Raw genomic sequence first — 25,531 nt, 5'->3', positions numbered from 1 at the left:
CAGATTAAATCAAAACATTAAACCATATAAGGTCAAATAATATAGACATGATCTTCTAAATATGATGGAATTTAATATGATTGGCACCAATCATAATATGATGGCACCTTTCACCTCAAGCATTTTAAAGTACCTATACATCATTAGGACTATTTTTAAAAGCAGCCAATATGTTTAATTTTGCATGAAAAGCCATCGGAAATGGCCTAGTCACTTCAGTATTTAATAATCTCATCACAGAGGTCTAGGGGAAATTTTTTTTACGTCAAACAGGTTCTCGATTATCAAAAGAGGCAGAAGGGGCGTCTGGCCGGCTCAGTCAGTAGAGCGTGTGACTCCTGATCTCAGAGGCATGAGTTCAAGCCCCATGGTGGGTATAGGGCTAACTTTAAAAAAAAAAAAAAAAAAAAGGCAGAAAATGAAAAAATTAAAAACACTTTATTACAAATGATCTAAAATATAGCTGTAATATTTTGAGGCTCCCAGAATGTAGATATCACTGAAATCCCATGATTTCTACTTTGGTGGTACCTTCCATTTTTGTCCCTGGAATTTACGTCTGCTCCATGATCCAGGAGAAAGTGACAGACCTCACTGTGGCCACTTTGTACTGCAAGAAGCAGTGGTATATTCCCATCCTAGGAGACAAATGTAGATTGATTTTAACTACGATCCTAAATGCCAGAATTGCATACAGAATTGCCTTGTTCTTTGTACATTTTATTCCTGAACTGTCCTGCCACCATGACAGTTTGTGTCCCGATAGGGCTGCCATGACCTCTCAGCACAGCATTTTTTTTTTTAAGTTAAATTCAAGTTAATTAACATACAGTGTAGTATTGGTTTCAGGAGAAACCAGTGATTCATCACTTCCATATAACACCCAGTGCTCACCCCCAACAAGTGCCCTCCTTAATGCCCATCACCCACTTAGCCCATCCCCCCACCTGCCTCCCCTCCAGCACCCCTCAGACTGTTCTCTGTATTTAAGAGAGTTTCTTATGGTTTGCCTCTCTGTTTCTATCTTATTTTTCCTTCCCTTCCCCTATGTTCATCTGTTGTGTTTCTTAAATTCCACATGAATGAAATCATATCATACTTGTCTCTCTCTGACTTACTTCTCTCAGCATAACACACTCTAGCTCCATCCATGTTGCTACAAATGGCAAGGTTTCATTCTTTTTGATCACCGAGTAATATTCCATTACACACACACACACACACACACACACACACCAATCTTCTTTATCCATTTATCAGTCGATGGGCATTTAGGCTCTTTCCATAATTTGGCTACTGTTGATAATGCTGCTATAAACATTGGGGTGCATGTGCCCCTTCCAATCAGCACTTTTGTATCCTTTGGATAAACACCTAGTAGTTCAACAGACCTCTTCTTAAGGAATTGCACTGACTGTTAGCTTTTTCTCAGGAACCTCAGCCTCATGGGCTGCTTTTTCCCTTCAGTGACCATCCCTCAGTCTGGCAGTGACATGACAGAGAGTGGAACATCAAGTATGTAAAGGCTCCAGGCAAGCATATCATGTTTACTGGGGGATGGCTTTGAAGAACAGGAGGACTTGTTTCCACAGGGCAGCAGTAGGTCCGCTGCCCTCCAAGCAGCTTCTTCCAAGCAAACTACATGCATCCTACCATCCATTCTACTATTCCCTTGCAAAGTACATGCTTTCACAACCTTACAAGTACCAGAATGGAACATTAAGAGTTTGCCTATTCTTGGCACATGACTAGATAAAGATCAATGGAAAGAATCATTTAATATGACAATTGGCAATCCTTTAAAAAAGTGCTGTAGAGGGGCACCTGGGTGGATCATTCAGTTAAGCATCTGACTTCAGCTCAGGTCATGATCTCGTGGTTCATGAGCTCAAGCCCTGCATCAGGCTTTGTGCTGACAGCTCGGGGTCTGGAGCCTGCTTTGGATTCTGTGTCTCCCTCTCTCTCTGCCCCTCCCCTGCGCATGCTCTGTCTTGCTCCCTCTCAAAAATAAATAAACATTAAAAAAAAATTTTAAATGATGTTGAATCACTATGTTATATACCTGAAGCTAATATAACACTGTACGTTTACTACACTGGAATAAAAATAAAAATAAAGTAAAATAAAGTAAAATAAGAAAATGAGATCCCAATTCATATACAAACCATGTAAGGTGATGAAGAATGTAAACATTACAACAGAAAAAAAGTGAAAAAATACTAGAAGAATACATAGGTGACTATTTTCACAATCTTAGGGTGAAGGGGTCCTAACTCAAATGATACAAAAGCTTCAAGAGAAGCTTGTATTCTGCTTATTCCTTGGATCATACCTCCCAAATGCAGTTGATAGTAACTTTTAAGGTAGATGTATTCAAGTAGGCAAAGGAAAAAAATAAATTACAATATGTCCAATTATTTTGAAAAATACAATTGTTGCTTAAAGATTAAGTCTCCGTTTAAAATAGAATTTCAGACACATTTCTAAAAAATTATCTCTGCGAAGTTATAATACTTTCTGGTTATGAAGTACTGAGATTCAGGGAGTAGGAATTTATCTACAATTCTATACACTCACATAACAATATTCCCATTAGGTATATTGCATGCGTAGCATATAATGCATGCATAGCATATAATTTCTATGCTATGGCAGGACATTTAAACTTGCAGTCAGGAGTGACTGGCATGTAAATTTATTCTCAGAGTAGCCCAGCAAGGTTAAACAGGCTAGAAGTGGTTTTCAGAGTTGGGAAATCCTAACCAGGAGTACCCAAGATGATACACGGGAAGTTAACAGAAATGACAGAACTTCTATTTAGACTTATTTCTTCTACAAGTCAAGAAATTAAGCCTTATTAATACATTTAGGTTGATGGCAGATGACCTGAGAAACAAATGTGCACATCAGGAAGTGCATGTCCCAAAATGTCTTCTCAATGTGTCATTAAATTCAGAGACCAATAGAGATAATACTTGGATCCGTTTTGCAGAAGAGGATCCAGGTTGAAACGCATTAGACTTTCACCAAATGCTGAGGTCTCTAAACGTCTTAGTGACTTGCACAGGTAGCCCACAGCGCTCTAGACACCAGTGTGCATCTCCACATCTAGCAGCCACCGGATACTTACCAAATCCTTGAGGTTTATGGGGCTTTTGTGCTCGCAAAGAGCCTGCACAGCTTGAAGGCAGCCCTGTGCCGCTGAGGGAAGGAAACAAAGACACAGCCCGTCACACAGGGGCTCTCACCAGCAGGGGCATCACACGCACCCAGGACAGAGAAGTTCGTGTTCCACCCAGTTTGCTATGTTATACTAGCTGCACTGAAGAGAAGTCGTATCCCGAAGGTTAAGTAAGGTGCTCTGAATTAGTGTTACATTTCATTGTTAATTTCCAGACCTAGAGCCACTGTCTGCCAGTTGCCTTTGTGCAAATATTTGGTTTGGCATTTTGTAGGACTTAGCTTTGCCCCAGCTAGCACTAACAGAAATTTATAAATCTCATCACTCCCTGAGCTCGGTGTTGACGTTTTGTTACTTGGGAGCCGTGTGACAGATAATGACAAGATAGTAAAACAGAACACTGAGAAATAAAATGGGAGTTTGATCCCCAAATCCAAAAAATCTGTATCACATATTACATGAAATCTCTAAATGCTTATGAAAATCTCTTAGCTTAAACAAGAAACTTACATTAATTAAAATATAATAACCATGGCAATTTTTACAGTTTGGCAGGCAACTGATGAATTTTAGATGTGTTCCTTGATAAAACCCTACACATTCTGCAAACTGAGGGAGACAGAAATTCCAGGAATGATGACAGACAACAGCCTCAGAAATAAAATGGTAAAGAAAATGGCTTGAAAGAGGAAAAGGACAACTGAGTATTTCTTATGGCAGAAGGATCAGTAAGAGAATGAAAGTCACCTGCATAATGTAAAGCTGTTTTCCCAGAGCTGTCCACACTTCCGGCTGGGCATTTTGACTAGAAGACAAAAAATAAATAAATACACATAATAAACATTCCGCTCTGTTGAGTTCATCCTTTTCCTGCAAGGTTGTGATGTGTCTTATCAGGAAGAGAATAAATATGAATAGGCCCCAATTGCTGTGCTCCAGGACCTACAGTCTCCTATGGGGAGGGGAGCTCCTCTCCAAATAATCGGGACCCAGGCAAAAGGTCACCTCTTTGCTGCGCTGGCCGTCCTGTCCTCCCTCTCACACTAGCATCCCATCACTGGCAGCTGACAGATGCGCTCCAGGCGTTCTCATCTTGGTCCCGTCTTTCCCCCCACATTTCCTGCCTAATTCTCTAGTCCCCCTTCACAAAACCAAGTTCCTGTAAAGAACTGCCCACATGCGATCCATGCTACCTTGCTTCCCACTCGTTTCCAAACCCACTGCAGTTGCGTGCTGCTCTCCAGACTCCACAGAGATGGCCCCACAGTCACCAGTAACCTTTGTGTTTCCCACGATAACAAACATCTGTGTCCTCCTCTTACCGCAATCCACCCCCTTCTCCAAACAGTCCTTCCACTTAGCTCCTAGAGCCCATACTAGCCTGGTGTTCCCACTACTGCTCTGGCCACTCCCCCTCCGTGAGCCAAACACAGAATGTTGAGGTTCCTCGGTGCTCTCCTTCTTGGTAATCTCATTCATGCCCGTAGCTTGAAATGTCATTTAAAGGCTAAAGACTCAAATGTGTACCTTCGCAATAACAAACCTAAGTACATATTAGCTATTACACACTGGGCACTCTTCATTGTTTTAAGGCTCCTGATAATGCTAGACACTATTATCACTCCCATCTTCTGATGGGGAAACTGAGATACAGCGAAGGTGATAATTTGCTCAAGTCACAGGACATGGCAGAGCCAGGATTCAAACCCAGATGCGCTGGGCTAGAGCATATGTTCTCAGCTGTATGCAACATCATCTCCGAGCGCCTGGCTTGATAACCCACTGGCTATTTCACATTTCTGCTCTGATGTAAGCACCTCAAATGCAACCGTCCTAAAGTTCCACTGAGTCACCTTTAACTTCTTCTCCTCCTCCTCTTCCGCCATCTAATTCACCACCATGTCCTGCCAATTCTGTGACCTAAACATACCTGGTCTACTCTTTCTTTCCCCATTACACCACCCAGTCTAGGCCAGCATCTTCTCATGCAGACAGCTGGGGCAGCCTCCTGGCGGGCTCCACAGCTCTGCTCTCGCCTCTATTCTCTATACAACTAGACTGATCTTTTAAAACTGTGAATACCAGTCCTTCCTTAAAAGCCCTCCACAGTTCCATGCTGTGCTCAGAGGACTTACGGCCTGCCATGACACACAGGCCTGCACTCCATGCCCTTCTTTCTCCTCCATGCTCACTCGGCCCCAGGCTTTCTTTCCTCCCTGACCAGTGCCTTTCCTATCCGAGGCCCTCTGTACTTGCTCTTCTGTCTGCTTGGAATGCTTTCCCCTTGGCTCTTTCCAAAGTTCTCGGCTTAAATATCACCTCCTCCACAAGCCCTTCCCTGATTGTTCACCCCACACCCAGCTCTCTCAGTACTTGGTCAGTTTTCTTCTTGATGTGGTACAATTTGTAACATGCATTTGGGGACTTGTTTACAAGATTGCAAGCTTCATCAGGATAAGGGATGTTCTGCTTGTGAAAATATACTCAATGCCTGACACAGGGCATGGTGTCCAGGAGGCACTTGTTAAAAGTGGGGGGGGGGGGGGAACTAGTGGGCTATCAGGGGAAGAGGAGAGTTCATTTGAATTTGAACAATCTCACAAGGGTCTGTTTGCGCTCACTGCCTTGAGGAGGCAAACTTTAAAACGGTAGCCACTGGAGAAGAGAAGAATCTCCAGCAGACAGATAGTAAGAGCAAAGGCCTAGAGAGCTCAGAGAAAGGATCCAGTGCAGAGAGTGAGGGAGGGCGGGAGGCAACAAGGGTCACATCACAGAGGGCAGAGGATGCCAAGACAGAAGTGAAGAACTGGCTGGAGAGGTCCAGGACCCAAGGAAAGTGACCCATTAGGAGGACATCAGAGCCTCAAGGTTTTAGGAGCGCCTGGGTGGCTCAGTAGGTTGAGCGACCGACTTTAGCTCAGGTCACGATCTCAAGGTTTGCGAGTTCGAGGCTCGCGTCGGGCTCTGTGCTGACAGCTCAGAGCCTGGAGCCTGCTTCGAATTCTGTCTCCCTCTCTCTCTGCCCCTCTCCTGCTCATGCTCTGTCTCAGAAATAAATAAACATTAAAAAAAAATTCAAAGCCTCAGGTTTTAACAACTATTCAGAAAGAAGAACAGCAAGTCTGCAAGTTAGAGGCAAGAACAGGCAATGTTAAGAGTGAAATGTCTGTCTGCCCTTCAGTGGTAAGAGGAACGGAGATCAAATTACAACTTACCATGTTTTGGCCTAATTTTAGAATAGCACAAGGAAGTGTTTAAAGGCTTCAAAGATTCCAGAGAAAAACCAATCCATTTGCATAACCAGATATAAAATTACATTAGAGGCTAGAATATCTGGTCCTTGCCCATGAGGATTTCCAGCCTGTCAAGTTCATTCTTCCTGAAAATCAGAGCCAGATGCAAAGCCTGGATAGCCAAGCCAGAATGAGAACAGAGATTTAAGATACAAATAAGTTAAAAAAAATTAAGGCAAGACCAAGGGTATGGAGGCAGTGCACTTGGGCAAGTCCATGATTGTCATTTATTCAAGGTGCCGGGCCTCAGAGAAAGCAGGGAAGTTCTACTTTAATTGTTCTCAGAGAGGAGCCTCATAATAATAATAAAAATAATAATAATAATCACAGATGTTGACCTATTTTTCTTGAATTTCACTTCAAAGGCCTCTTAAGGTTTGCATTCCTGGCACTGGTGGCAGCTTGCGTCACATAACGCAAGACAAGAAGCTGTGTGACCAACAGAGCAGGACAAGTTGAAGAATGTGACCACATTTCTGCATTAGAATCGCAGAGCCAAATTAAAGCAAGATGCTGGGTCCCACACAGTGCCTGTGAAGGCTGAGACAACAGCTCAACAGAAGAGATAGCACTCCAAACACATATTTTATGGCTCTGTGCTGTTCCTGAAAACAATCAGCTTGCACGCTGACTGGCAATGGCTGGATGTTACAGTATGGACCGCTACTGGGCTTTCATTAAATATTCATCTTTCAAGATTTACAGATGTCGTCCCCCTAAGCGATCATTATAAACTGGCAAGGTTATCAAACCAGGGAGCTGGCTTCAAATTATAAAGGGGAATAAAACCAAGAACCTCGGCAAAAAACTAAGAACTAAAGGCACATTTAAAGTTACACACAAGGAAATAAAGGTTGAAATTTTGTTTCTCAAAAGAGTTGTGTTCTACCAATGACTGAAAGAAAGGCTATTAGGATATTGGAGATCCTATATTGCAAGGATCTCCAATCGCATGAAAAACAGTTTTTAAACTGATTATGTAAAGGGTACAAGTCTCTCAGAAAAGGACGCAAGTTGCTGAATAAAGGCAAGAAAAAGGCTGGATCCCAGGAAGACACTCCAAATTCTGATGAGGATCTTCTTCCCTATCAGTGCAATTGCTATGGAAATAATCTTTTCCTTGGCTGTCATTTAAATTATGATGCTTCTTAGGAAACCCAGGTTCTGGGATGGTATTTAAGGGAGTGTGTGTGTGTGTGTGTGTGTGTGTGTTATTCTTTCACAGATACAGTTACTGTTAAGTTCAAAAGATGACATAATTTTAAAAATTTATAATTTTAAGTTGTTCCATTTTACCTGAAGGAGCTTCCTGATGCATTCGTGGTGGCTGTTCTTGGCTGCGAGGTGCAAGGCACTGTGTCCTAAATGGATTAAAAAAAATCTTGGAAAAAGAGGCCACACATTTTAAATCCCTTTCTTATCTCTGTAACAAAGACAACTATGAGGAAATAAACTGTTCTCCAACAAAGGCAGAATTGTTACTCTTGGTAAGGTCTCAGCTTCTTATCTGTAAAGTTCAGTGTGACAAACAAGCAGAGGACACAGAGCGTCCTGCCCACTGCATAATATTCAGGGTCTACTCCAAGTGCCGTTCTCTTGGGGTGCTATTAAACTCTGAGCTAAAAGCTGGCAGGTGACTCATGATACACAGCTCAGTTCTGCTTTCAGCGGTCCCCACGCATGCCAAACATCCTGCATCCACCCCAGCCACACCAGGCTACGACTACCACAGGCCCAGGAACCCAGGAAAGGCCACCTGTATGCCAGCTGAGAACATCCTAAACACCCATCACTTAAATCCCTAGTTTTGGCTTTTCATTTCCCTCTCCTCCAAATGTCCTCCAGCCCCTGCACGGAAACTACCTGGACTTTTCAGATATTCAAAGTCCTTATGTGGAAGAAGGAAAAGAGTGGTAAAAACAATAATACACTACTAAAGTCACATTTCTTTACGTTCCCTTCAGAGAATATGACCCTAACATAAAGCACTCTGATGTTTCAGCAGTCAGCTTTAGGAAATCCTAGTGCTGTACCCAACTCTCTCCACAGCCTAATGGGCCTAGAGAATTTCTAAGGAAGAGGGGCTTGGGGGCAGCTTCTGGGCAGAAGGTATGGCTACCAGCCCAGGAGGCTCCCATCTGAGGCCCCTCACCACCTCGCTGGACCCTGCGCTTAGCCTGGATTCTCCTCCTCCAGGATCACCACACAGCTTGCTCTCTCACCTCAGAGGCAACTGAAAGAGTGCCTTGTGAATGAGGTCTGCCCTGACCTCCCCTTTTAAAATTCCCATTCCTCCGCCGCCCTTTTAATCTTCAATCCCTGCTTCATTCCTGCTCTTCATAGCACTGAGCACCTTCCCACACTCCTTTCCACCCCACCCCACTCTACACAATACACACACACACACACACACACACACACAATTTATGGAGCTCGTTTTTCTTTCCCCACTAGAATATGAACTCACTGAGGACAGGAAGTTCTGTCTCATTCCCTGCTGTGTCCCTAGTCCAGCACTGATGATGCATCATAGGCTCTTACTATACACTTGTTAATTTCAATTAGAGGGTATGCTCATTTCAAAGGTCTGGGGAGAAGGTTTAGGGGCAGAGGACCAAAGCTGCCCCTGCCAGCCAACCCAGAGCACATGGTAAACTCTTAAATCCTCCATTTCCCAAACTTTTCGGCCGAGATGTGCCGAATGTCATACCTGTAAACAACCCATACTTTGGGACATGCTTCAAGCATGGTTTCAGTCTCGGTGCTATTGACATTTTAAGCCGTGAGTGTGTGTGTCTGTGTGTGTATGTTGAGAGAAGGGGGGTTGTCCTATGCATTTTAGGTTATTAAGCAGTACCTCTGGCCTCTACCCTTTACATGTCCATTTGTGATGATCAGAAATGTCTCCAGACATTGCCAAATATCCCCTGGGGGCAAAATCACCCCAGTTGAGAACCACTGGCTTACAGAAACAATTTCTTTCATATGGTGGTCCAGTCTCCAAATATCATTTCTCCTTTTTCAAATAGTCTTCAATCTGTAACATGCACTGGGAATCTTTAATTATTAGAGAATCATACAGCTAGGAAAGACCATATTTAAAAATTAGAGGATTTTAGGATCACAGTAAGCTGCACAAAAGCATGTGTAAGGTCAAAAGATCAGATTCCTTCTTTTCTGAGACCAGCTGCACTGAAGGATTTTAAGGGTATGTGTGAGGGGGGGGTTGTTTAGGTGAAGCAGAACACAGAGGCAGGAACCCCTCCCAAACAGATGAGGATGAGGAAGGTCGGAACTAAGGCCCTTGGAAGTAGGAAGACAAATATCTTCTCTTCTCCTTCCTCCTTTAACTTCCTGAGACCCTCCTCTTTCCAGGATGTATAATGCATAATAGTATCAGTTCGGTTACGGGATGCATTAAATAGGCTTTGGTGCGCTAGCCCGGCCCCCAAGCATCATCTGTACCAGTGTTTCTAAGGACAAACACGTTTTCAGTTTTAAACAAATGCCTTGCAGATGAACTTTTGGAAGCCATCCTGATTGTAAGTAGAAGACTGTTTATGTCATGTATACAGTGCATTAGCTTTTTGTCTCTGCTGTGGACAAAAGTGGTTCTAGAGTAAAGAGCACCCATTGGAAAAAGACACAATTCTCCAAAGACGAGATGGTAGGGAGATTTAAACAACCCAGCAGAAAATAAACAGTAGGGTTTCATTTCATTCCAAGTGTTCTACTCATACCTGGAAGTAAGTGCCATGTTTCTAAAGAAACACAATTCTTTTATTCCCTGGCCCTGAGCCATGTTTTCCTGAACCAGGAGCACAACAGTATTTTCAATTAAAATGTTCTCAAAACCCAAATAATGTGTCATGCCCTGGACATTACACCAAAGTGAGATGTCTCTTACTGTTAATGTTAACACAAAATTCTCTTTCCAAAAGCAAAAATTTTCTGGAGAGAATACATTGTATTAGTGGCAGAATCTCAGTGTAATGAGACAGTGCATAAGTCTGGCCCCTATTCAGCTATGGATCTGTCTGGAATATCAGGAAACAATTCAAATAACATGGCAACCCTAATTCAAGTGCATTCCAGCAGAACTTTGCCTGTGAGTAAAAAGACCAGTGTTATTTATGTCAAGGGTTGTGGGCTATAACAGGTAGTGTAAGAAACCTATTGTTGAAAGGGAGTCTAGGGGCACCTGGGTGGCTCAGTCCGTTAGGCATCTGAGGTCAGCTCAGGTCATGATCTCATGGTTCATGAGTTAGAGCCCCTCGTGGGCTCCACGCTGACTGGGTGGAGCCTGCTTGGGATTCTGTCTCTGACCCTCTCCTACTCAAGTTTGCATGCGTGTGCTCTCTCTCTCTCAAAATAAATAAATAAACTATAAAAAAAAAAAAAAACATTAGAAAAAGCTTTAAAAAAAAAAAGAAAGGGAGTCTAAAAAGGATGGCTCAGGGGTGCCTGGCTGGCTCAGTCAGTAGAGCATGTGACTCTTGATCTTGGCATCATGAGTTCAAGCCTTACTTGAGGTTACTTTAAAAAAATAAAAATTGGGGCGCCTGGGTGGCGCAGTCGGTTGAGCGTCCGACTTCAGCCAGGTCACGATCTCGCGGTCCGTGAGTTCGAGCCCCGCGTCAGGCTCTGGGCTGATGGCTCGGAGCCTGGAGCCTGTTTCCGATTCTGTGTCTCCCTCTCTCTCTGCCCCTCCCCCGTTCATGCTCTGTCTCTCTCTGTCCCAAAAATAAATTTAGAAAAAAAATAAAATAAAAAATAAAATAAAAATAAAAAAAAAATAATAATAAAAATAAAAAAATAAAAATAAAAATAAAAATAGGGGCGCCTGGGTGGCGCAGTCGGTTAAGCGTCCGACTTCAGCCAGGTCACGATCTTGCGGTCCGTGAGTTCGAGCCCCGCGTCGGGCTCTGGGCTGATGGCTCGGAGCCTGGAGCCTGTTTCCGATTCTGTGTCTCCCTCTCTCTGCCCCTCCCCCGTTCATGTTCTGTCTGTCTCTCTCTGTCCCAAAAATAAATTTAAAAAAATAAAATAAAAAAAAATTAAAATAAAATTAAAAAATAAAAAGGATGCCCAGACATTCTAGCCATGGAACACTTCCCCCCAAACTACCTCAGACAATAACCATTTATTCAATTCTTTAAGATCACTGGAGAAAATGGAGAAGAATTAGCTAATTTAATAGAGGAATTACTGATGTACTCTTCAAGTATATGTGAAAAAATCTGAAAACAAGTCAGAAGACACATACAGGGCTAACAAATACCAAAGGGTGAAGTCTGAAAAATTGCAGTTTTAGATCAAAATATAAAAGCATTTAGAAAAATAAAGAGAATTAAATAACATTCAACTACATAAGATTTAAAACATTTTCTTAGAAATCAGAGTTTCAGAATGCTGACTATATTTAAACAATAGAAGTATAAATTTGGTTCTTATTTACAACTTTAAACATATTTAAACACCATTATCCTTAGTAATTCTCATTTTCTTTTCATCAAATTTTCATCACTGAGCCACAAGTCTGTTTACCTTGTTAGAACCCCAGGAGAAGACCCAAGAATTAAAGACGTATTAGTAACCACTACTGTAACTACTAAATAGTTATGGAATTACCCTTAGTCTCCCCAGTATATATGTGTATAGTGTTCTATAAGGAATTAAAAGGCTTTTTTTGCACGTGTGTGTATCACCTGAAATATTTTCACACCCACGTTATGCTGATCATTGCATATGGCTGACCCTTCTTGCTTATACACGAGTCAACAGCAAGTGCGAAACTCATACGATCGTTTTGTTTTTCTTTATCCCAAATGAAAATAGGAAATACATTTTATTGGCTATAATTTACAGTTTAAATGACCCATTGTCAAAGTGTCTGAGTTTTAAGATGAATATTACCTTTCATATCTTTACATGGCATCAAATTCGAGTGGGATTAGGGGGCATAATGGAATGGAAGTCCACCTTGAAATCCAAACAAAAACTAAACCAGTCCTTGGAAACCGCAGAGAGAAAAGTCAGGGTTCTCAAGCATTCCGTTCTGAGGACTATGCATTATGATGTTTCCGTACCTCAGTTCTCGCTCTCCTAAGACTCTCTTCTATGAGAAAAGATGTTGTATTAGGAAGGTTAAGTGTGCAAAGGGATGAGAGAAAATTTAAAAAATGGGTGTGAGGGGTGCCTGGGTGGCTCAGTCGGTTAAGCCTCTGACTTCAGCTCAGGTCACAATCTCACGGTCCATGAGTTCGAGCCCCGCGTCGGGCTCTGGGCTGATGGCTCAGAGCCTGGAGCCTGCTTCCGATTCTGTGTCTCCCTCTCTCTCTGCCCCTCCCCCATTCATGCTCTGTCTCTCTCTGTCTCAAAAATAAATAAACGTTAAAAAAAAAATTTAAAAAAAACGGGTGTGAAATACAAAGTGCACATTCTCCTCCAATCTCTGTTTCTACTTGCTTCTACAGCAAAACCTTCAGTATTTTTAACTGGACAAGTTGCTGCCCAGAATTCCCAGCTTCCCGTAAGGCTCAGTGTGGCCACAGATCCCACTCCGTGCTGTGAGGTCTGAGTGTGTGCCACTCGTGGGCCATACTTGCCCTGCCCCTGGCTGCTGCTGAGATGCAGATCCCAGGGAAGCCATCTTGGGCTATTAGGACCACAGCAACACCCTGGATGGCGGAGTCTGAATCCCTCACGGTGTGGAGCCGAGCTGCCATACCAATTTGGGACTTTCAACTGACAGAAAATTCTATTTGTTGAAGCCACTCTTATTATGGTATCCTGTCACATTGCATCAAATGTATACACTCACTAATCAAGGGTGTGTGAAAGCCAATGCTTCGTAGAAGCATATTGGTAAAAACAGAAGATTCTTTGGTCTTCTTCAATCTTCCGTTAATGCTTCTGTTTAATCCTGTCTCATACTCCAGGGTGCTAAATGCAGGCACCACCACTCCCCACCCTCCAAAAAAAAAAAAGCCTAGAAGTCAATTTTACTATTTGTCTGAGAAGAGTGTTTTCTAAAAAAGCAGCCAGAAATGCCAATTCTTACATCAGTGAGGAACAAGAGCAAACAAAACAATGAAAGGATGTTATACAAATAACGTAGGTCCAGTTCAGAGATGACACAGCGAGCTTAGAAGCCAACTTTCCCATGTGACCACTATATACTGGTATTGCCTGGCAAACAGGCGATTAAGGAAGGGGGAAACCCCCAAAACCAAAAACCTGTTATGAGCTTCTACCAGTCTTTGGGCTTTCTTCTTCTGATTTGTACAACGAGAGCTGTTGGCTTGGTGATTGTAAAAAAAATAAATAAATAAATAAATAAAAATAATAATAATAATAATAATAGGGGTGTCTGGGTGGCTCAGTTGGTTAAGCCCTGGACTTTAGCTCAGGTCATGATCTCACAGTTCGTGGGTTCAAGCCCCGCACTGGGCTCTGACAGCTCAGAGCCTGGAGCCTGCTTCAGTTTCTGTGCCTCCCTCCCTCTGCCCCTCCCCCGCTCATATTCTCTCTCTCTCTCTCTCTCTCTCTCTCAAAAGTAAACATTAAGAAAAATTAAAAAACAATAAATAAAGATGTGAAACCTTTTCAAAAGCCTCATGTGTAAAAGATAATAAAGGTGATAAGGTGATGTGGGTAAAGTAGCAATAATCATGATAATCGAGGAGCCAAACGCAGCGAGCTCTCACTGTGCCCTGGGTGTGGAGATGCCCACACTGACCGTCTTGTGGAAGCCTCAAAGACCATCGAAAATGATGTGATTGTTGTCGTATTGAAACTATACCAAGGCCCTATCCTCTGACAGTGCTTTGCTCATAAGTTGCTTGTAAAGCAGCCATAAAAATTCTCTGGTCAGACTTCCAAATATTTCATAGGGAAAGATAGTTGTTAAAAAATAGATGCTAAAAACGCTCTGCTTTTATAACTTAAATATAGTCCCCAGTTTAAAAAGTGGGAAATTATACCGATTTGACCATCCTATATGCTTGGTGGATACAACTAATAAAAAGGGTCAGTGTATATTTTGAAAGCAGGCTTTGTTTTTGTTTTTCTGAAAATTCTACAGGGTAGTATGATTTATGGTCACAGATTTTTGTACCAGTTGTCAGTGATTTTTGAAGAGGACCGTTCCTCAGTAACAGCGTGTCAATATTTAAGTAGGTTTATTGAAGAGACAACACCTCTAAGAGCTGAGCCATTTAATTCATCCCTTAACCACCATAAAAAATGTTTTGGACTAATGATGATCACATTAAGGTGAGGCATGGTGACTGATGGATTCTGCTCTGCTTTCTTGAGAGAAGAAGAAAGGGGTAGGTGATGGGAAAGAGCCTGAGAAGCACTGGTCTAGATAACACAATCAACATTTCCATGCACATTTTCCTTGAAGCCTCTTCCTTCCTTCCTACATTCTCTTTGCACGCTTTTAAGAAATCATGAGAAGTTGGCACCTCATTCAGACAAAAGGAAAACAATCAGTCCAGAGACCACAGTGTACCCTCATTGCTGAAAATGTTAGCGGGGAGGGAAGTGACTGGTGGCTCTGAGACATTTTCAACTCATCATACATTTGGACAATGTTCTGGGCCCATAAGTGCCGTGGAGTCCACCAATTTATATATATACATACATATATACATTTTAAATGGAGGGGTGCCTGGGTGGTTCAGTCAGGTGAGTGGCCGACTTCAGTTCAGGTCATGATCTTGCGGTTCAGGAGTTCAAACCCCACATCGGCTCTCTGCTGAGCGTGGAGCCTACTTCAGATCCTCTGTCCCCCTCTCTCTGCCCTTCCCCCGCTACACTCTCCCTCTCAAAAGTAAATAAACATTAAAAAAACCAGATGGGGGCGCCTGGGTGGCTTAGTCGGTTGGGTGTCCGACTGCGGCTCAGGTCATGATCTCACAGCTCGTGGGCTCGACCCCCGTGTCGGGCTCTGTGCTGACAGCTCAGAGCCTGGAGCCTGTTTCGGAGTCTGTGTCTCCCTCTCTCTCTGCCCCTCCCTGCTCACACTCCTTGTCTCTCTCTCTCTCTCTCTCAAAAATAAACATTAAAAAAAAAAAAGGATGGACTGTGACAGTTCCCACTGCCAGGTGCAGAGAAGCAGGCTGGAGTAATTTGCAGTGTCCCCTCCTCATCTCAGTCGGCTAGCAAGTTGGCACCACACTGGGGTGTCCGGGCCTCAAGGCCCGACACTTTACCAGGCTCTGGTGTCAGGAGTTAGCGCTCTGGTAGGAAACACAGACTCTACCCAATGTGTTATATGGCACAAAAATCTTAAGAGCTTTAAGTGTTAGAAATGATACTGGTGGACTTAAAAAAAAGAAAAGAAAAGACAAGCATGTAGAGTTTATTATATAATGTGATCTCAACTATGTAAAAATATGCCAGGAAAAATTTGGAAGGAAATATAGCAAAAGAGTAAAACTTCTCTTGTTAGGAGTAGAGGCACCGGTTAACTTCTTTGTAGTTTTCTGTATTTCCCTAATTTTCTACAACGAGCATTAGAGAAACATATTTTTCCCTATAATGACACTCCTGGCTGATCTATTTCTTAACATCAAATATAATGAAACGAATCTGTATTATAGTTCCAATTTATTTACTTTAAGCTAATTCCTTTAGATTAGGATTTTCTTAGAGAGGAAACCCCATCTACTGAAGAAAACATATTTCTCATCAAGGGTACTTTACCTAATCGTACTGCCCTTGTGTGTGTGTGGCATGACTTTTAAGGTAATAACAATAAACAAACAGGGGCGCCTGGGTGGCTCAGTCAGTTAAGCATCTGACTTCAGCTCAGGTCACGATCTAACGGTTTGTCAGTTTGAGCCATGCATCGGGCTCTGAGGTGACAGCTCAGAGCCTGGAGCCTGCTTCAGATTCTGTCTCTGTCTCTCTCTACCCCTCCCCGACTCGTGCTGTCTCTCTCAAATATATTTTTTAAAATTAAAAAAAAAAACAATAAACAAACAAAATAGGTTTTGGGATTAAAGATCACTTTAACTAGTGCAACATAAATTAGTATTTCCTTTAAGATAGTCACTTAAGGAAACCATTTTTCCACTGGTATTGCCACTTCTCAAAGTATTTTTTTTGGAACTTTCTGTGGTACTGCTCAGGAAAATCATTCCTTTACTTTAATCACTCCCTATTTTTGACAAAAATGGTCTCACCAGTTTGATACCTCATTTACCTGACTTGACTTCAAGTGGCTTTTGGCCTGTCCTAAAAAAAACAAATCTATTGTCAAAGGATAAAATTCCCCTAACACTGAGATTAAAAAAAAAATAATAGTAATAATAATGCCACAGATTTTTTGAAAATAATTCTGAAACAAAGTGTTCCAACCATATTTTGAGTAATAAGAGCACTCTCACAATACCTGACTGACCTCCCCCCTCCAAGAAGACTACTCCCAGGTGGCCAGGGTACTGGGGGGAATAAAAGGGATCCATTATGAATTAATGCGTGGTCTAGATAAAGACTATGAAAATAGACTGATTTCATATTCCAGTAAAAACTAACAAAACCCTGCTAGAAGGCATAGATTTTTAAGTACAACAGAGAAATGAAAAGCCATCAGTAGTTGCTTTGATCCTTTGGTATGACCGGCAGGGGCAGAACCCTGGGCTGGAGATCCTGTGGGCTCCTTCCTGTAGAACAATGTTCACAAAAGATAGGACTACACTTTCTCTCCATTTGCTTTGTTCATCATTTATCAACACTGGCTTCACATTAGAATTACTTAATAAAAATACCGGTCGCTGGCAACCTTCAGACAATGGAATCTGAATCTCAGAGGATAGAGCATGGGTATATATGTGTGTGGGGTGTGTGTGTGTGTGCTCTTTATTCTTTTCTTCCTTCTTTTTTCTCTCCTAGCCTTACCTTTCCCCAGTTTCTAAGTGACTCAGATGCACTAAAGCACAGTAAGGGGTGAGAACCACGGGCAGCTGGTCCAGACGAGGATCACAGCTTCTCTCACACAGCACATCTCAGTTAGCTAACAAAATGAGCTCCTGAACAACTCATTGCATTGGGGCGTCTGGGTGGATCAGTCGGTCAAGCATCTGACTCTTGATTTTGGCTTGGGTCGTGATCTCACAAGTTTGTCACGATGAGCCCCGCGTCAGGCTCTGCGCTATTAGCTATTAGTGCAGAGCCTGCTTGGGATTTTCTCTCTCTCCCTCTCTGTCTCTGCTCCTCTCCCAAGTCACATGTGTGCTCTCTCTAAAAGAAACATTAAAAAAAAACAACACCACAATTCACTGCATTTATCATCTCATGCTATGATGCATAAAAACAAAAATACTGCTTGGTCCATACATGTAACCTTAAAAATAATATTTTAAAATGGAGGATAAGAAGCATACAGTTTCTAGTTGAGCACATATAAGAAGAAAATACTTGGCACAAATGATGAAACCATGTCAGAACCTAGTCATTAGAGGTGATTCTATGTTCTTCTTTTGGCGTGTCTGTAGATCGGAAATTCCCCACAATGAATATGTCTCATCTTTGTGATACCTACTCTTGTGCTGGCCTGTTCACTTAAGAGATAAAGACCACGTACCGGCAGTATCTTGGGCAGTCACATCCACGCCATGTGTAACCATGACCCTGAGGCATTCCACATGCCCTTTTGTAGCAGCAAGATGAAAGCTGGAAAAGAGGTAAACACAATTGCCTTAAGATTTCCACTCTTTGGAGTTCATCTCCAACAATGTTTTGTTTTGCCTCCTCATGTACATTTTCTCTCACCTGAGCTCCACAACCACCTAGGGAGTAGATATTATTATCAATCTCATTTTAAAGATGAAGAAACTGAGGCTCAAAGTGGTCTGATAATTCGCTCATTGACACTTTTTATTAAGTAATAGAGCAGGACCTAGATCTTAGGTTTTCCAACCTAAAGACCAGGCTTGGGGTCTTTATGGGGTGCCTGGGTGGCTCAGTTGGTTGAGAGTCCGATTCTTGGTTTTGGCTCTGGTCATGGTCCCTGGGTCATGGGACTAAGCCTTTGCATTGGGCTCCATGCTGAGCATGGAGCCTGCTTGAGGGTCTGTCTCTCTCTCCCCCTTTGTGCTGTCCCTAAAATAATAATAAAAAAAGATTCAACTACATTATTTATTTGTCTCTTTAAGAAACAAGAGAGCTCAAACTAGATTCAATTCCTAAATAGTAAGTAATTTTTCAACTTTTTTTCTGTTGTCTAGTGCTTTCAGCAAAGCCATTATTTTCAAGTAATACTCTATATAAAGAGAAACTTGTCTGAGTCAAACTATGGCCAAAGTTCTTGGACAAGATTAATGTCAAATCCATTGTTGTGCTGTAGCTGAATAACAGCAGTTGGACACAACTTTTGTTAGTGGCTAATGTGTGCCAACCATCTTACTACCCACTTGCATACATCGTCTCTTTTCAATCTTATAACAGCCTTTAAGATGAGTCCTATCACTATCTCCATTATATGGCAGGTGTCTATGCCCAGGCAGGTGCAAACAACATGAAAGAAAGCCCACAATTAGGCTCCAGTATTCAATGACACTTGGGCATAACAACCATGCTCGGCATGTATAGACTTGCCATTAAATGAAGGGATAACATCCAAATGCCATACCAATCATCCTTTGCAGATCCCAAGGGTGAAGGGCACTTCTACAGGCAGAAGCAAAGCATAATTCCACTGGGCATTCAGGCCCAGAGGCTGAGAAGGCCAAGAACCTTGGGAAGGGCTCCTTCCTATGGAGAGAGGTTAATGAGCCTTCCATTTCTTCTCCTGCCCCAGTTCTGTTTTGGGGAGTTACTTTCTCAGCTTACTTGCCATGCAGCATCTTACCTGTCAGTGAACAACCAGGTTGTATCTTTTCACAGGAAAGAACCTATAACTGGGGCCCAGGGTCACACCCAAATAGCAAATCCAAGAGCTACACAATTAAAACCCAAGTCATCTTGACCACACGCCTCTTCTCTGAAGGATGAGGCTCAGTGAATGTGGACAGATCAGCAAATGTGGCCACTTCAGTTTTGATTGCAAATCAGCCATACTTTACCCGCGTACCTTTAGTAAGTCAATTTAACCTCTCTGAACCTACATTTCCTTCACTGTAAATTACGAGGATTGAGTCAGATGATATCTGATGTTTCCTCCAGCTCTGACAACATTCTATTATTTTAGCTTAACTGGCTCTAATCACACCAACTACTTCTGCCCCTGTGCAGCAATTTATATGTAATGTTTCCTTACAGCCAAATCTACTTTGTAGGTGTTTTCACATTACAGTCAAACCTGGATCATGTGGAGTGACTTGGGAATGTGGTAACTTGTTTAAATGGAATTCCTGATTAAATACAACTCAACAAGGACCGAAAGAACCCCCCTAAAAGGCAGTACCGTAGCTCTGCTTTCAGCATTGTTGGGCACACTGAATTTACATTATGTAAACTTCGCATTTAAACTGTGAATGGTTTATTTTAACTGATCTTGTTGGAATGTCTCTAAAACTTTTTCAGCATTAGGAACAGTGTATGTCACATAATTTAATTGCCCTTGAAGACATGAAGTCACCACTAAGAGCCTCAATTATCGATCTCTACTTTCAAGCTATTAATCTAAATGCCCCAGATTATTAAAACCTAATATTCATTAATATTATCTTTTCTTAATGTTTGTGTGTCTGCTTCTAAGATGTCTACTCTGCCATCAACTATGACCAGGGAAGAACTAAATCAAAACTATCTGGACAAGAAGACAGCCATATCCTATGTTTAAGATAAAAGTACAGGGATAAGTAATTAATGCATGCACGCATGCACGCACACACACACACAAACATACACATGTGTAGATTATATAGCTTTTGATTGAAGTATAACGTATGAAAAGAAAACTTCACAATTGTATGGGCTGTTAAATTTTTATAAATGGGACATGCTCATTTTATTTTCATACAAGGAAACAGAACCTGGCCAGAGACCCATAAGCTCTCCTCGCATCTCCTGTTGGTACCCCAGAAAGCTCTCCACGTGTCCCTTCTAGTTATAACCTCCCACCTCCCACCGCCTGTGTTTTTTATATTTTTTCTACTCTGAGGCTTCTCGGAGTTTCTCTGGATTGCACACTATAGTTATCAGGGGTTGAAATTGCAGACACATGTGACAAGGATGCATTACTGCAAGCTACTACTGTACATTGATAGGTGGAATCTAATGAATGCAACATGCTATTCTCTGGATGACTTGGGAGCTGTAGGATTTTAGGATCATTATTTGGAAGGTTAATAATTGTAACAAGGCAGGAGAAGTGACGTGTTAGGCAGGTGGGTTCAAAATGCAATCCTAGGATAGAAACTTTTTTGGGCATTTCTGTTTTTTAAAACAAAAGCCCTTATATCAACCCAAATCAACACATGATTGATGGCTGTAACACATTTCATTGAGGGATCCAGTTAATGATGGTGTCACTGCATATGCTTTAATAAATTGTGTGTGTGTGTGTGTGTGTGTGTGTATGAGGCTTTGTTTCACCCTGTCTCTCTCATTACAGTTTAGATCAGGGGGTGATTTTTCTCCCTTCTATTCTAGGAACTCTCCAACTAATTCTCCTGTAGAATATTGTGTCCTACGGAGAAAACAGAATAATAAGAGTCTTTTCACAATTCATAATTTTATCCTCATATATTTCACCTAAACTTTAAGCACTCACCACTCTTATAAATAAAATCAACAAAGTACAAATAACTAGAAATGGCTGCTTATATAGATAGCTGCTTATATAAGATATTCATGCTTGTAATTTTACACTGCATAATCTCATGTTTTGAGCTAGTAAAATCATTCTTAATTGATGTGATTCAATTAAATATATCACGATTTCAAGATGTTTCTCAAAGAAAGGGGATAAAAGCATGAAAAGCAGAAAAAGGAAGAGTTGACCATGTTAGCCCGAAGTTTCTAATTCATTTTTCCAGACAGACAAGGAGCTCCACTATGTATCATTATTCTGAGTAGGCACTTCCAGGAAACGAGAGCAAAGCCAAGAAACATGACACGTAAGTTTGCTCACAGGGAATAATTACTAATGCTGTGCATCATCTGTTTGCCCCTCCAGATTTGCCCTCCACCTTTATCCCCTGGGTCAGTGGCCCAGGAAGCAGATCTTTTATGGACTGCATCCAATGGGCTGCCTTGTCCTTTGGCTTCTAGTTGGGTTCAATGAATGGGAGGCACTACGAGAGACAGGAAGAGGAGAAGAAAGAGTTTGGGGCACTATCCCCTCTACTCTCCCCCTGCCAGGCCACACACTGGCAGTCATGGCCCTCGTCTACTTCCTCCATGAAGTTCACAGCTCTGGGGGCCGGTTCTCCTAAAGCTACAGTCGCAGCTCTGTCTGGGTTTTGGTAACTGCTCTCTCTCCAGGCCCCTGCAGGTTGCAGGGTGGGGAGCACAAGGACGTTGAAATAGATCCCACTGCTATTGGCCCAGGGCTGCTTTCCCAACCCTGCTGGTTTAAATCTGACCACGATTTTGTAAATAGTTCCTTTCTTAGAGGGTAATCAATTATCCTGTCAGAGGGTGCTGTTTCCTACTGGGACCTTGAATGTTGGGTATTCTGTGTGTGATCATCCACAGGACGAACTGTTAGGTTCCTCTGGATATTATTTGATTAAATATTTATACAGGCAAATTCAGGCTTTTAAAAAAAATGTTTCACCTCACATGTAATTGAGTAGCTTTACTTAAGAGTTTGGGGCATTTGGGCTAAAATGCTTTGACAGGAGAATGTGCCAAATCACTTAACTTACACAGAATATGATATGGGGCTTCTGATATAATGTTAGGCCAGAGTAGGAATTAGTTTAAAAGGTACAAGAATACACCTCTCAAAGGATCAGAAAAACAACGGACTTAAATGTGAGCTACACGCAGTCTAGAATAAGTCACAATGCAATAAAGAAATGCTAAAATTCAGATTTTAAACTGGATTTGGTCTTGAAAGAATAACCAATACCCTATCCATAACATATGTGAGCACATACAATTGTACCTGCTACAACTGTGTTCTCAAATTGGGAAAGCCTTCCAAAGTTTCTATGTGCACATCCTGTGGAATAACAAGGTTCTTGGTAGTGAACTGGAAGTAAAAGAAGGTCTAGTAAAATCTTCAATAGCACATGCTATATTCTACACTCTCTCTGTATATATAGTATATTGTAAAGTACTCTATACAATCAATATCTAACTATATATACCACTCTTTAATGCACTATAAAAAAAAGTCTGTGGTTTGGATTTAGAAAGAGAAAATATAAAATAACCATCAAGACATGTATTTTGTTATCTACTGACCACTCTGATTAACTCCTTAAAATAACCTATTTTTTATCTATTAATGTGTCATTGCCATAGAATTTTAGTCCAAAAATCACTTTACTACCTAACTTGGGACAAAGGATCTATAACCCGAGTATGCTAAACCAAACCACATAAAAGAAAACCAAAATGGTCAGTGTACTGATTTAGCTTTCTTTTTTTTTTAATTTTTAACTTCTATTTATTTATGTTTAAGTAATCTCTACACCCAACATGGGGCTTGCACTCACACCTTCAAGATCAAGAGTTGCATGCTATCAGATACCCCTAGCTTTGTCTTGTTTTTATGCAAGCTGTACAAATGCAGAAGAAATAAGGCACAAACCAGACAATGACATGACTGTCAGCAACTCCCCAACAACCCATCTCCTTAACATAAATGGTAGCACTAAGATCTGGTTAACTTACACTTGAACAACAACCAACAAGAGACGTGTCATTTTGCTAATCGTCCTCAGAGAGAAAGCTGCTGGAAGATAAAGTGCGTCTTCTTTCTCTCACTGCCCCCTCCCTGTGCCTAGAAAAAAACCTCTTAATCAGGAGTAGAGTAAATGCCATTGTACAAAAGGGCAAGATGGGAAAATTGCATCGGTGTTGCTGTGCTGGTGGTGTATTTAACTTGGACAACCCGTCATTTTAGTTTTAGCCTCAGAAAATCTGGCCCTTATTCCTCAAAGCCATGATTTTGAAAAATTAAAACTTCTAACATTACAGCTTTATTAAAACTTGGAGGAAGGACATGTATAGATGTAATCAGATGAGAAAGTTTAACAGGAAATGTAATATTGGGGAGGTAAGGCATGTAATTATTTAAGGACTCAGACTAACTGGGTTTCAATCTGTGCTTTGCCACTTATTGGCGTGTGATCTCAGGCAAGGTCTTGGTATCTTGGTTTCCACATCTGTAAAAGGGGCTTTGAGGAGTAAATGACTTCTACATAAAAGCACTTAGCAAAATGTGAGGCACATAGTAAATACCGCCCTCCCCCCCCACCACCATCACCAAAAAAGAAAAAAACCACCAACTGTTACAGCCTCACCAACATAAGGCAAGTCAGAGAGTCCAGGTCATGTTGCTTAATAAAAGGATTTGTTTCAATGTTCAGAAAAGACAGGCTAATAGAGGTTAAATTAGAACCACCAGTGCTTAAGAAATGAAAAAGGAAAGGGAAAGAATAAAACCTATGTGCATCTCTCCTGAATGGAAACTCTAGGGAACAAAGTTGTAGGCAGCCACAGACGACAAAAAAGCCATCCAAGACCAGCTTTGTCCGAAGCTCGCACTTGAGCTGCTAACATTCTGGCACCTTTGACGGAAGTGATAATCCTCAAAGCAGGATTTGGCAGCAGCGAATCATTAGCATTTAGTCTCTGAATGTGAACAAGAAGCACAGCCAACTTTTAATAAGAGACTCCAGTGAAAAGTTGGGTTCGGTCAGGTGGAAAAACATGATTAGTCACTGGCAGAATCTGGATTTGTAAATGACAGTGAGTAGGTTTCTTTTCTTATGCAGTGACTGATAGGTGTAGCCATCCTCGGTGGTGGCAGGCCAGGTGACTGGTGGGTTGGGGACCACGCTGTCCGGATTGCAGGTGGGCCCCCAGGGGTTACTGCAGGCTTAGAGCGCAGATGGTGCCCCAGGCCAGCACACAAGTAATGAAGAGCATGGGTGGTGGCCTCCCATAGCCTGTGTGCTGGACGGCTGGTATGAGAAAACACCTCTAAAGGGAGTCTGCAGGTGTGGGTGAGAGGGGGTAGGCAAAGTCGTATAGGTTGATTAACGCCACCCCTCACCCCAAAACGTAGTCTTGACAATGTTAATTCTAGGGCACTGGAGCTAACCCAAGTATGGAATAGTTTTCATATTTCTGCTAGAGCTAAATATACCAAATCATTCATACGTTTGTATTACGATACCAGGGTATTTACATGCCAGCCACTATTCTAAGCACTGAGAAACACGTGGTAAATAAAACAAAGCCCTCATGGATCTCGGCTTTTAGTGGGAAGTCTAAAGATAAACCAGTGGCTCTTAACTGGGGGAGATTTTGTCCCGCCCAGGGCACATTTGGCAACGTCTGGAGATATTTTTAATTATTCACGGGGTGGGGGTGGGGGTGGGCAGTGGGAAGATTCTACTGGCATCTAATGCAGAAAGGCCAGAGACGCTGTTAAAATCCTACAACGCACAGGACAGCCCCCTCCCTCCCCCAATAATTATCTAGTCCAAAATGTCAATAATGTCAATATGTCAAAATGTCAATAGTTGAGAAACTCTGATGAACCATTAAAAACAAATGTATAATGCTAAAATTCTATTAAAACAAACACTGAGAAAACAACATGAGCAGATTTTAATCTTTTTATTGAGACAGAATTCACAGACCAAAAAATTCGCCATTTTAGAATGTACAATTCAGTTGTTTTCAGTATATTGAAAGAGTTGTGCAACCAACATCATTATCTAATTCCAGAGCATTTTCACTGCCCTAAAAAATTCACATGTCAGTCAGCAGTCACTTCCTATTCCCATGTACCCCCAGCCCTTGGCAATCACTACTCTACTTTATGGCTCTATGGATTTGCCTATTCTAGATGTTTCACAAAGACAGAATCATGTAATATGTGGTCTTTTGTGCCTGGCTTCTTTCATTTGGCATG

General features: G+C 41.8%; 1 protein-coding gene across 5 annotated transcripts in view; it reads right to left on the bottom strand.

The window, feature by feature from the left end:
• RAI14 (retinoic acid induced 14) overlaps window positions 1–25,531 on the bottom strand; it is a 144,752-nt gene that overhangs the window by 18,760 nt on the left and 100,461 nt on the right. For all 5 annotated transcript variants that reach the window (XM_058716980.1, XM_058716990.1, XM_058717005.1 and 2 more), the window contains 5 exons: window positions 18,071–18,159; window positions 7,771–7,835; window positions 3,929–3,986; window positions 3,131–3,201; window positions 532–638 (listed from right to left, as the gene is read on the bottom strand). In XM_058716980.1, the coding sequence (XP_058572963.1) occupies window positions 532–638; window positions 3,131–3,201; window positions 3,929–3,986; window positions 7,771–7,835; window positions 18,071–18,159 (390 nt within the window). The remainder of the gene's footprint in view (window positions 1–531; window positions 639–3,130; window positions 3,202–3,928; window positions 3,987–7,770; window positions 7,836–18,070; window positions 18,160–25,531) is intronic.

This window comes from Neofelis nebulosa, chromosome 1 (genome assembly GCF_028018385.1).
Source record: "Neofelis nebulosa isolate mNeoNeb1 chromosome 1, mNeoNeb1.pri, whole genome shotgun sequence".
NCBI lineage: Eukaryota > Metazoa > Chordata > Mammalia > Carnivora > Felidae > Neofelis > Neofelis nebulosa.
The sequence above is the reverse complement of the archived record's forward strand: the minus strand, read 5'-3'. Positions and strand labels throughout refer to the sequence as shown.